This window comes from Eurypyga helias, unplaced genomic scaffold, assembly GCF_000690775.1.
Source record: "Eurypyga helias isolate BGI_N326 unplaced genomic scaffold, ASM69077v1 scaffold26093, whole genome shotgun sequence".
Classification (NCBI taxonomy): domain Eukaryota; kingdom Metazoa; phylum Chordata; class Aves; order Eurypygiformes; family Eurypygidae; genus Eurypyga; species Eurypyga helias.
In genome coordinates this window covers 11,681-24,411 of record NW_010240955.1, presented here as the reverse complement: position 1 = coordinate 24,411, position 12,731 = coordinate 11,681, and the positions used below count along the sequence as shown (strand labels likewise).

Here is a 12,731-nt window from a genome sequence, read left to right as displayed (position 1 = left end):
TGCTGAACTGCACCACAACCTTTCTGTCATAGGAGTTCGACACACATTTGATGAAAACGTTCAGCACAGACACCTTCTTAATGCCATTTAGGCAGGGATTTGTGCCTTCGTGCTAAGATTATTCTCCTTGCCGACAACCCGTCCATGCAGCAGAAGTCAACCGGGCTCTGAACACCTCAGACACTGTCCTTGCTTGAGACCAAAAGGGACATGCAACATCCTCTAAACTTGACAGTGTTAAACAACAGCATTTCTTACATGTGAGAATAATGCGGGGGTTTAGACCTGCAATTATTACGTTTGAGCCACCTAGCCATAAGCAGCGCGCATCGTTTGTTTACTCGAGGCTCTTAAGCCAGTGTCCTACCACAGCGACTGAAAGCCAGTCGGACCAACACTGAAACAGCCAGATATTGCCCAGTGTAAGAAATACCACGGGGTTTCTATTAAATAGGAAGCGATGAGTCACTGTAGAGCCCGGTACCCTGACACCCAGGGTACCGAATCTGCAGTACCTCACAGTGCCTACAGGGCACGGGTGAGGGATCCACTGATACCCTAAAGCCCATGTCCAGAGCTCTGGGGGACGGCTCCTTGGGGGTTTTTTAAGGTAGAAGACGGTACACATAAAGGGAAACCCCAGTTTCACAATTATGAACTGCCCATGTAAAACCGTTGCAGCCCATCAGCAATCTGAGCACCACAGAGGGCTTTGCATTACAGCCCTGAGACTGGAAAAGGGGTAAGAAGGAGAGGGAGGGAGTTAAAACGGAGACAGCGTGGGAGAAATCAGGTTACTTGCTGAAAACGTTGACTCTTTTGAGCAAAGAGGGCACACCACAGAGTCCGAAGGCAAGGCTGCGTAAAGGCAGCACAGCATATACTGCGATGAGGGTGAGAGCGGGTGCGGAAGGACTTTGAAGGTGCAAAGCTACCGGCTGCACCACCAACTGCTGCACACGTGCTGCTGGTTGTCTGGCGTCCGGGTGTTCTCACGCCATCAGCTCCAGCGCAGCCCGTCTGCAGCCCTACCCCGACAAGCGGCTCAGGCTCCCGAGGGTGCAGCACAAGAACAGCCGAGCGGTTGGGCAGGGAGCAGCTGCGCTCTGCAGCGGTGTCAGGGGAAGAAGAGCCAGCTATTTCTAGAGAACACGGGCGGCTGTGTGCACACGCGTATGGGAATGCACCTCCTGGATCTGCCCCGGTGAGGGGCACTGCTGTGCCGCTGCTGCTGACCCGTCGTCTGGCGGTGCAGAGCAGTTCCACGACGAACGCCCCTGACACAACCAGGGCATCACCAAGCAGCAGGAGCAAAACCTGGTTTTGTCAAACACAGGACAAATAGAAGGGGCCAGGAGACCAAAGGGCAAGTGGGGTCTAACAGGGGACGGCCCTGGTCCAGCAACGCTTGGGGAATCACTGCAGCTGTAGGTACCGGCTGGCTCTGCGCTCCGCAGGCCGACCCCCCGGAAGGGCTGGGCTGCCCTTCGGACACGGGAGTTTGGACAAACCTGTTGGAGAGGCGGTGGCTGTGCTTGCTGCCTGAGGAGCCGCTGCTGCTGCTGCTCTTGCTGCAGGAGCTTCATCTGGAGCAACTGCTGCTGAGGCGTGAGCGCGTGGATGGTGGGGGGCTGCATCACGGTGCCGGAGCGCCGCTGCAGCATGTTCGACAGGGCCTGCTTCGTGTTGGTCGGAACGAAGGAGCCTGTCGCATCCAGCCTGGAACCACCTAAAAGCCACCCGAAACGCAGATGTGCTCTGTGCCCTCCGCGAGAGCTGGGGGTACGGCCCACCGCCAATCCACCAGCCCCCACCTGGCTCTGCCACCACGGTGGTAAAGGCCGTGAACTGGGCTAAACCACGTTTCTGGCCTGAAAAATTAAACGGGCAACGTAGCTCTGCAGACTACCACGTGCACATGGGCACGGGAAGCAGAAAGGCCGCGGGCTGTCGCGTGTTCCGTGGCACATACGCCGTTTGACCACTGCTGAACAGAAGCTGCCCGTCAGATCAAACGCATGATATGAAGAGCTTACTGTGCCACGCCAGTTTTATGATGAGATGGCAATAATTTATGCACTCTGTGCCATCTGATAACAGTAGGTCAGATAATCTTACACATTTCTTTTAAAATCAGCATTTCCTTCAACTTTTTAGCCACTGTCTGGTATATTCTGAAGACTTTTATGCACCTAAAATACCCATCTACTTGTATCTGGAGCGTCAGAAAAAATATTTAACATTTAAAACTGGACCCAGACTTCTCCTGCAGAACACCTGAGAGGGACACAACAGTATTTCCCAAAGCATCATGACCTGCTCCCCTCTACAGCAAGTAAACCACTATGTTGAACGGTGTACAGAGTCACTGGAAAAAACAACACAACCCTGCAAAAAATGGAGCAGATATCACAAAACCGGAACTAAAGTGAGCCTGGGGATTCATTTACCCCCCCTTCCAGACGTTAGATTAGCCACCACGGTTCTTGGTATGAACCAGGGGCAAAAGAACTCAGAAGCCACTTGTTCCTTTTAATCAGCCCTCTCTCCTCTAGCTCCGCACTGAGCTTCCACCAGCTCTCTTAACCCTCCACCACACACCCCAGAGTGGGTCATTTTTGCTTATTCAACCCAAAAAGTTCAACAGCTTACCAGAAAGGGACCTACGACTGGTAATACAAAGCCCATTAGAAAACAGGCGACTGGAGGAACGGAGACACCGGCACTGGCAGACACAACCCGTCCGGAGATCGCCCCAGAGGGAGCGGGGTTCTACGGGGCCGGTTTCCACGGCACAGCCCGTAACCACGCCGCACGCCCGGACCCCGGCGACACGTACCTGGCGGGAGGGGCTGGCTCTGCAGGAAGAAGCCCGGCTGGGGCGGCTGCCCCACGATGCCGTAACCCCACAGCGCGGGCTGGGCGTGGGGCATCATTTGCGAGGAGAGGGGCGAGTAGGTGGGAGGCACGCGGTAGAAGTTGTTCTGCGGATATTCCTTAAAACACACAGGAAAAGCGCGTGTCAGCGACATTCGCACCTTACTCGCTCATAAATAATGACAATTTTCCTACTGAATTATTGAAGGACAGAGCCAGCTCCCACTGCCGGTCGCAGTGATGTGAAGAACAGCTTAAGTCTCAGGCTGCCCAGGGGTGATGAACACTAACAACGTCACAGGCACACCACCCCTTTTTGCCTCACTAGCAAGGTTTTTCTGCAGGCCAGCACTAGCTCGAGCTTGCTGCAGCCCTGCGTAACCAATGGGAGGAACTCAGCTGAAACGCCAGAAAGGCCAGAAAACGGCATTCAATTACAGCTACTTGGGACACACCACGCTGACGAAGCAGCTGGACGCTGACAGAACGCTACCACATCTACAGCGACACGGGGTGCATGCGTAGGGGTGGTAAGCAGGCAGAACGCTGCTACTCTGCGTGTTACTCGTCGGGTGGTGCCAGGCCCGTGAACCCGTGCCCCGAGCGGTTCTTCAGCTCGGGAACCCACGTCGCAAGCAAGGTTAAAGCCAAAGGCCAAGTGTCCCAGAAAGCAGAACAAGCCGCGCCGTTGGGCAGTTTACCCACGAGACGGGGCTTCTTTCGCATGGGTCTCCATCTGAGCGGAACCTGGGCTTGAACTAACGCGTTTGCTTGCAAGGGGATTTGAACAGGAGGAATTTTGGGAATCGATACAGTAGCATCTGCACCTGACACCGAACGAGAGAAGGCAGACACGGACCCGGGGTAATGTCCGTAAGACCCAGTCCAGCACCTTTTACACTGCGCGTCAGGTCCCAAGCACAGAACGCTCCTCTACACTGAGCTCGACCTGGGGAAATCCACCCTCCCGACCATCCCCATTCCCTCCCGGTATTAGGACCCGCTCCTCCGGGCACACAGCACTCTCGGAAGGTACCTAAGCGCACCACGCACTCGGGATGCTTCGGCGAGAGAGTCTGAGTTTTGTACGGGGCACCAACCACTCACGTCAGCCCTTGAGCTTGATTTTGACTTCCGCTTCCTGCCCTTCGTCTTCTTGTCGTCGTCCGTGGCAAGTTTTCCCTGATCGGAGAGCTCTCCTGGCTTTCTTTCTGGTTCCTGAGAGACAGGGGTGGTGGGTTCTTCCTCCTCCTCTGGGGGAAGGGGCAAGGGCTCGAGGTAGTAGCTCCGTGGCTTGGGTTTGGTGTGCGTGTGATACAGGAGGAGATGCTGCTGCTCCTCGTATTTTAACACCTTCCTGTCGACACGAACGGTACCAAACCATGCCCAGGAGAGAGGAGCGGGATTTTTGTGACCTTCAAATAAATCCCAAGGGGACACCTTTTGTTTCGTTGAAACCTGAAGACCCTGTTTCAGAAGAAAAGTCGGTATTTTAGGAGAGTCGGACACTAGAGCAGGCGACTTGCTTTTGTACATCATTACTCGAGGCAGAAAACCCCAGTAAGGGTTTTTTCCTCCTCCACAAAATACACCACATGCAAACTGGTGGGATTTTAACCTCCACCCAAGGCTGCCGCTGTATTTGTGCAGTACCCTTGGCTTACAGTGATGCTAAAAACCTCAAGTTCCTTCTTTCACATTTTGGAGGAAAAGTCTAATATTGATCAAAAGTTGCTAACCCGAGAATGGCCTCGCTAAAAGTTTACATACTCAAATAAAGGGAGAGAGCCTGAGCGCCCTGTCACCAAAAATGCCTACCCAGTCTGCAGAATAAAACCCTCTCCTGAGCTCTATCCTCTCTTTTAAATAAATTAACTTAAAAAAAGTATGTGGCCCCTCGTATTCCCAGAAAGTCCGAAACGACTAGTACACTTCCCCTGCCCAGTTCTACTTCCCTCTGTCTTGTGTAAGCAGGATCAACCTCCACCTCCCTCCCAGCAAGCACCGGGCCAACAGCTCCCCGTGCCAATGGGCTCCCAAAGGCAGGTTCTGCCAGGAAAGCCCGTGCTTCGCAAGAGCCGCTGCTGCTCCTCTCCCGCTCCAACGCCGCTGCCCTCCTGCAGCTTGTGTGGGGCTGGCTGGGCTCAGTCGAGACCCCGTTCTGCCGAACCGAGCACGGCAGGCGGCAGCACCAGCACCGACCACACCAGCCGTGACACACGCGATTTAGGAAGGACGGGACACGGCACACATCACGGCTCAGTCTTAAACGCATCGAAGTACCCAAACTCTTGAATCTGTACAAGGGGCATCTGGATCTACCGCTCCAAGTATCAGTGCGTTGGCCGGGAGAGGGGGACGGAGTGACTGTCGGTGCTGCCAGGCGACGCTGGCGCACGGTCCCGGTCACACGGGGCTGCTCCAGCCCCTTCTCCTGGGGCAACAACCCCCCGCGTGCCCCTCTAAACCCACCCCAGGTCTCACACTCCGCCCGAGAACTGTCACACGGGTCATGCAAAGACAAACTGTGCAGGAGTGTTTGGAACAGAAATACTTCTGCTGCCGGAACACGGTCTGTCTCCTGCACCTGCTTTTAAAGGCAGGATGCTGCACGCCCGGCATTACTCGCTGTTGGCATCGCTCGTGGAAGCGGAAACCATGGACATCCGAGGTGGAAGCAAACATTTACTCTTGCCTGTTTCTTATCAATGGAGTCAAATCCGGCAATTTTGTTCCCCTTGGTGTCGATCAAGGATCCCATGGGCTCACAAGTAATGATGTCGCACGTCTGCTTGGGCAAAGGCAGCAGCTGGCGAACCCTGTCGATGCTCTCCGACCGCTTGTCCCCCAGCTCCTTCTGCAGAAGAGACACGTCGATCCCTCAAACACGGCGGGAGGAAAGCGGAAGACAAACACTGCACTGCTTTCACTATGAGAAAACGTCCCGTTTCTGGATGAATCATTTCCCTGTGCTTTTACTAAGTGTGAACAAATGGTTCCGCCAGGGTTTCTTTGCTCGATTTCTTTTTTAAGAATGTAAGTTGTCCCTCCACTTACCCCTCAAACGCGGCGTAGGAAACACATAATACAGAGGCAGCGTCTCACACATGAATAGAGGCAACCAAGTGTCCTGCAGGGTCCCTAATTTTAATTTAATATGAAGAAACTATTAGAAGTCCATCTTCCCACCCCCCTTTCCTGTATTTTTACTTTCCTCCTTATCTCCTCGTTCGCACTGGTGCTGTTTCAGGCTCTCCTGTTTCTCCAAGGGCCCCCCCAGAACTAGCAATGGCAGGATTAGAAGATGAGCACAGAACGTGATGCAAAAGAAGTGCTGGAAACGACACAACACTTACTTTCAATTTCTTCACCAAATTCATGTAAGCCCTTTTGTTCTCCTCAGGGCCTCCCTGGGAGGCGCTGGACAAGTCCGAGGCAAGCGTCCCGTTGATGAGGACACCCAGCATATCGAGCACCGTTGTGAACAGTTCGCTAGGAGCAAACACAAGTATTACCCTGAGGAACTTCCAAGAGATCCAGGGACAGATATTCCCGGCAGAGGCCACAAAGGCAGCTCCTCGACAGGCCACCCGCGCACCTCCCCGCCTGCGCCCCAGCACACATGCAGGTGGACTGCCGCGTGCACGCAGATGTCCTTAGAGACCCCAGCTCAGAGCGACAGGCAGCACAAGCCACTGACGGATAATTCGGAACGACAGGCTCCGGTTTAGGAACGCGCTCAGGTACGTGCTCGTTAAGGAACAGTGTAAACAGCGGCTCCAGCGCGTTCCAGAGCAGAGGTGCTCCCAGCCGAGAGCAGCACTGAGCGTGTGAGCTGCGCCCAAGCAGCAGTAGGACAACAGCAGAGAAACAGAACGATGACACATGCCATCTAAACTTAAAAGCACCAAAGACGGGAATTAACTTGTTTAAATTAAATTAAGATAAATTGCTTAAACAGCGCTGACGTACTTGTTGGTCTGCATATCAACCGTTCCTGAAGTGATTATCTGGAGGAGCAGAAGCGCCCAGTCTGTGGTCCCCTGGGTACTCCTCTGCACGGTGTCAAACATGCCCCCCACCTGCAAAACAAGCGCATGGCCCTGCCCGTCTCCCCCCATCGTCTCTATTCCCTGAGTCAAACCGCTACCCAGCCCGAAGAGCTGACTTTAAATAACCTTCCCTCCCACCCGTGCCCCCAGCAAAAACCTCCTAAGAAGGAACTTCAGAAAAGCAAAATATTCCCCATGCTTAAAGCTTATTTCAGGGTTGGGCCTTGCTCAACAAATAGAGAGACTGTTCCCATCCCCAGTGCCTGCTTTGAGCTCCGAAACCTGGCTGAGTTGGCATGATTCCTCCCTGACCTACAGGTGTGTTTGTGGCTTACAGAAGGACAAAATCTTGCTGCTTTGAAACTAAACCAAATAGTGCCCATACCAAGAGTTCTCCCAGCCCACAACAAGGGGCGTGTCTCCATCCTACTCAGCGGTGGGCGAGAGCTGCCCAAGTGCACTCACAGACCCCAAAGCCAGCCAAACCTGAGCCAGGGGCAGCCCCTAGGGCTACCCTCACCCCCAGCCCTGGCCCAGGAGCCCCAAGTCTGGAGCCTCAGCCTGTCCCCCATCTTTTTACAACATCAGGACAACCACAAAAGCTTTTCTTACCAAGTTCAGACGAAGCTGTAGGGCTTCATGCATCATCTGCCGAGCTCTAACATCGTCCTGGTACCGCTCTGCCCTCCAGTTACTAAGGATCTAAGGAAAAGCATTTGACTAAGTTATTTTATTCCTGTAAAGGAATGTTCTCCCTTTGAAGTTGAAGTATTTGTGACCATTATATATGAAGAATCATCATAAATTGTTAACCTTTCCATCCTCGGGCCTGTTTAGGTTCAGAGCAGACTAAGAAAACCAGCGGGGCGAAAAATGAATTTGTAAAGAGCTGATAACCTGCCACCCCTTGTGTGACAAGATATTCCTGGTGCAGCAAACAGAGAATAAGCAGCTTCGTTATGTATTTATTAAAAACACTGTTTCAAGCACCCTATTTAACTGTTCAGCACGGGTAAGTACATAGATCTCTGGGATCCGGTGGGATCCCTGGATGAGAAAGGACCAGCACCCTAGGGAACCTGGACCAGCTGCATTTCAGGGGAGAACCCTAGAGCGAAAGCAAAGCCCAAGTGGCAGCAACACCCGGGATAAAACCATCAAAGGAATGAGTGTAACTACGATGTGGGACCGACATCATAGCCTGGACCCGAGCGGGGAGGCAACGCGAGAACATGGCGGCCATGCGGGCACCAGTTTTCACTGTCCGGGTAACTCGCAGAACCCAGGGACAGGAAAGAGCAACGACGCATCCGCCACGCTGGGCGCCGACTGCTCCTCGCGAGGACAGTCCTAAGGAGCGGCTGCAGGCCAGAGCGTGCGCCAGGCGGGAGCAACAAGTCTGGAGCAGAATCAGCAGAGGCTGTGAGTAGGCACGAGTGACCCGACGGAAGCGCTGCTGGACACCTGCCAGCCTGGGACCAGCAATATTGCCTTTCAAAACACAGAAAACTGTTAATCAGTACCAACAGGAGGAGAGGAAGGGTTTTTGTAAGGAAGGAGAGCCTCAAACTTATAAAAACTCGTTATGATCAAGCTAGAGACTGAGAAGATGGTTCCTCTCAGGACAACCAGCTTTCCTTGTTTTCCTGGAAAGAACTGAAATCAGCTCATCATGTCTCTCCATAACAGTTTTGGAAAAACAGATGTATTCACTCTCAGAAAGGAACAAACACTCCCCATTCCTCTTTCCTGGGGCTGTTGCTCTCAGCACACCGCCGCCCCAGGGCTCCCCCGCTTCCGCAGCACCGCGCAGCGCTGACACGTCAAGGCCCTTCCCCAGGGTGCTGTGCCTGTGTGCTCCTTTTACCTGGGTAACTTGGTTCTGCAGCGACGTCAGGAGCCCTTCCCGCTGCTCATCCTGCCCCTTAAGGCACGTAAGTACCAGTGAAAGGAAAGGCTGCTGACTCAAGAGAGACATGCTGGGAGAGAGGCAAACACACGTCAGTCACTAAAGTTATTCTGCTGCTTCCCCTCCTCATTCCCGTCCCTGTTTCCTCTCCTTTTTTCCCTGGAAGTGGCATTGCCTGCACCTACGGCTGTTTCTCTCCCGGTAAATTAAAGCCTTGGAAGGGAAGGCGAGGACCACGCGGGGAGAACGCACGTCTGGTGTGAGCACTGGGATCGCGCTCCGAACCGGACTCGCCAACGCAGCACGTTGCTGGGGACGACCTTAGTGAGCCAGGAGCATCACTGAGTGGGCTGAGGTGAACCCCCAGCACTCTCCCCCCAAGCCCCGAGGAGAGGGCAGCCCCGGGTGCCAGCAGAGTCGAAGGCGGGCAAGGTGCGAGGAGAGCCAGAGGCAGCCGGCTGCAGGCACCGTGCCGTGCCCCCGCAGCGCCTGCGGCTGTTCACCTGGGCTTTCGGATTAACACCTGCCCACCAGAACCCTGAAGTCACGACAAACTGAAAGAAACCAACACAGGTGAGTGTGGCGGTGCAGGATGTGGGGCAGCAGGTAGAGACGTCAGCAAAGGGACGTGAGTGGCAGCTGGAGCAACGGTGTCGGCAGTTCCAGGGACCCGGGCTCCTGGGTGACACACGCGTCTGCAAACACAACAGCGACACGCAGCCACGCCTCCACGTGGGGATGCAGCACGAGCATTTCTTCCAACAGGTTCCTTAACCTGGCATTTAACTTGACTTCAACAATTTGGGTGAGAATTAGTAAAAGGAATGGCCAATTCCCAAGGTCCCGTCAAAGTCTGCATTTTCACCACTCCTGTTAAACAGGGACTTTTCATATTTTGGGAGCAACCTGGCAGGAACGCCCCCCAGCCAATTCCCACGCGAGACATTCGCAGTTGCTACTGCAGTCGCTGTCCCAGTGACACAGCGCAGTCTGGGGAACAAAAAAGGGACCTGAAGCGTGTTACCTACGACCGTGTAGGTTATACAAGATTTCGTGCTTTCCTGTAGCACCGCGGGTCTGCTCACTCACTTCGTGATCGATCGAGGAGAGATTGGAGAGCTTCAAAAAGCAGAGAAGGAAGCAACTTACTGTTCCACCTGGAACAACTCCGTAAGCGCTTTTACTGCCACGCGTAGGAACCACTGTGCAGGAAAGGCTCGACAGTTGCTCCAGGCACTTTACCTGGGCTTTGAGAGAGGCTTGTCTTAGATTTTCTACGCCAGAGCTCTCCCACAGGAAAAGAAAGGGATACAGAGGGAAGTTCCACACTCCCTTCTACTGGTGCGAGTAGTGAGAGGCAGCGATTAACGGGGAAGCGCTGGAATGCTCACAAACACCCAGCAAACTGAGCCGGGAAGCAAGGTGTCTCTTTACCTAACAAGGGGTCAAGCAGGTGTCACCAAGGAGCGAGGAGGACGAGGAAGGGCGGCTTCACACGGCGAACGAAGAGCACACGTGACTCAAAAACCGGAGATGGCAAACAGAACTTCCAACCCACGCAAGAAGCTTATCGAGGAAACAGCCCGGATGGCCGGGAGGGTCCGGCACAGCAGCGAGCAACGGCTTGCTGCGGTCGTGGTGGCAAGCAAAAAGCCACATTTTCTAACCTTTAAGGGAAAATAAGCTATGTGGAAGGGGCTGGACAATAGCAGCGGATTTAAAAGGGTCCACAGAACGTAATGACAACCCTAAGACAAAATCAACGCAGGCCGCACCAGTTCACACGAGTCCTACAGCGTGGGAAAGGCCAATTCTCGGACTCGGGGAAAGCATATGGCACGAAGGACATGGAAGTGACCCAGCAGACAACGCACACGAGCACCACGTCGCGAGACATCACGGCGGGACCACCTACGACAGTCAGACACCACAAGCCCTTGAGAAGTGGTTTGTTTTCTTGGACCACCGTACTCCGGAAGAGCTTCACAAGAAGGTGGTTGGCATCTGAAGCTGAGAGACCTTGTCGTGTGCAGTATTCAACGCAACTCCTACCATAACCCTAACGAGCTTTCGTGAAGCCAAGGCCCCGTCCCCAGTACCCTCCTCCTCCAAAACCACCTTTCGGCTCTGCGTACAGGGACTGCCCGAGGCCGTACCTTTTCTGCTTCTGTCTATCTCTCTCCTTCTTAGAAGACGACCCCAAATGCTGACCTTTCTCCAGCTCCTCTCCAGCAGCTTTCAAGACCCTACCTTGAACCGAGGTAGGCAGTTTGGCAATCAAGGGCGCCACCAGCCACACTCCTCGTCGCTCAGAGGAACTAGAAGTAGAACAGATGTATTTCAGCCAAGCATCCGTGCAGTTTTGCAACCAGTCTTAGCTGTTACAAGACTGAACTGCTTTCATAAAGCAGTTGACACAATGCATCTGGAGTAACTACTATGGACTGAGCAGTCACAATTTCTGGCTTCCAGAAAACTCAAAATAGCAACGATATTTATTGTTAAACAAGAGTAAATAGAAGTAACCTGCAGGTAACTCATTTCTGTACATTCCTGTTTCAAGTGCAAAAAAAGGTCTAGGCAATCTACACAAAATTAAGCATCACGTCGGCTAAAATAATTAAAAAGGTGCTACAAAAAATACCTTAGGAATGTCTTTTTACCATTCTGTCTTGTATTACTTGTGTCAGCATTTCCAACAGAGTTTGGATTGAAGAGGCCTATACCAGAGTTAGAAGAGTTATTGTTTAGATCAGCGGATTGCTGAAACACCTCTATTGTCGCCTTTGCAATATTATCCAACAAGCTGTTCATTTCAGCCACAGACCCAGAACCCTACAGTAAAACATAAGTAAACTAGCACATTCATGGTATGTTTGCTCATGGACTACGTTAAAATTTAACATACTTTTTTTTTTGCATTAAATATTTAGATAAGAAAGGTTGAAAGCAAATACTCACAGGCTCCTTCATGCACTGTTTGATCATCAGCTGCAGCTCCAACCAAGACTGCCGGAGAGTCCACTGATCCAAGTTCTAGGTGAGAATTAACGTGACAGATAGACGTGTCAGCACTGGACGGCTCTGAAGAAAACACCGAGTCTCATAACCGAGCCCATCACATGCAAAAGCCTCATCTCAAAGCAGATCACCAGGGTCACTGCTTTTTAACAGTCTAGTGGCATCCCAAAATCTCACACCTGTTCAAGAAGGTACGTTGGCTTCCACACCTCTGCAGCTAACCTCGTTACTCGGTGCTTCCCACTACGCCACTTCCCTGAACAAACATCTCGCTCCCTGCAAAACCCGAGTTCAGCGAGATACGAACACAGACAGCGTAACTCGCTCCTCCGTGAGCAGGCCCGTTCACCCGCGGCGGCGCCACCCGCGCGGACGCGCCTGCGTTTGGCACGAGCCATCCAGACGCCTGCCGCAAACGCAGCAGCCAAAGCGACTGCTCTGCTGACCCCTATTTCTCCTGGATGCTGCCGACTTGGGTCTTCACAGGACTACTCCACGAAAATCCATTTGGTAGTTTACGAAATGAAGGGCCCCCCCGCACAGCTGAACTGAAGAAGCGATCCGTCCGGGGCTGCCCGTGACGGCGTTGAGCCTTTGCCACGGCACAGGAGCGTCCCTCACCGCAGCCGTCACAGAGCCCTGCTGAGACCGGAGGCATCTCCCCCTGAGCAGCCCCGCGAGCTGCTCCCTCCCAGCACTTTCCTAAAAACTGACCACCAAGAACAGCAACGGTGCGCGTGCTGCACGCTCGTTCCCCCCGTAACTGTGGGATGGGGAGCAACGAGACACCAGAAGTCACCCTGGTGCTGGTTTGAGTCAGGAGAGGGGTAATTCTCGCCACAGACGATGGGCGGGTGCGCGGGAATGGAAGT

The 12,731-nt window shown here is 53.4% G+C and overlaps 1 protein-coding gene across 1 annotated transcript in view; it reads right to left on the bottom strand.

The window, feature by feature from the left end:
- Window positions 1-1,435: 1,435 nt before the first annotated feature.
- The window catches only part of LOC104507360 (mediator of RNA polymerase II transcription subunit 12-like protein), a gene marked incomplete at both ends in the record, with an annotated part of 20,556 nt that continues 9,260 nt past the window's right edge, over window positions 1,436-12,731 (bottom strand). Inside the window, 11 exons of the mRNA XM_010148608.1 lie at window positions 1,436-1,729; window positions 2,840-2,996; window positions 3,985-4,344; window positions 5,573-5,734; window positions 6,234-6,369; window positions 6,850-6,959; window positions 7,542-7,631; window positions 8,797-8,908; window positions 10,995-11,156; window positions 11,483-11,673; window positions 11,800-11,874. Of these exons, the coding sequence (XP_010146910.1) occupies window positions 1,436-1,729; window positions 2,840-2,996; window positions 3,985-4,344; window positions 5,573-5,734; window positions 6,234-6,369; window positions 6,850-6,959; window positions 7,542-7,631; window positions 8,797-8,908; window positions 10,995-11,156; window positions 11,483-11,673; window positions 11,800-11,874 (1,849 nt within the window). The remainder of the gene's footprint in view (window positions 1,730-2,839; window positions 2,997-3,984; window positions 4,345-5,572; window positions 5,735-6,233; window positions 6,370-6,849; window positions 6,960-7,541; window positions 7,632-8,796; window positions 8,909-10,994; window positions 11,157-11,482; window positions 11,674-11,799; window positions 11,875-12,731) is intronic.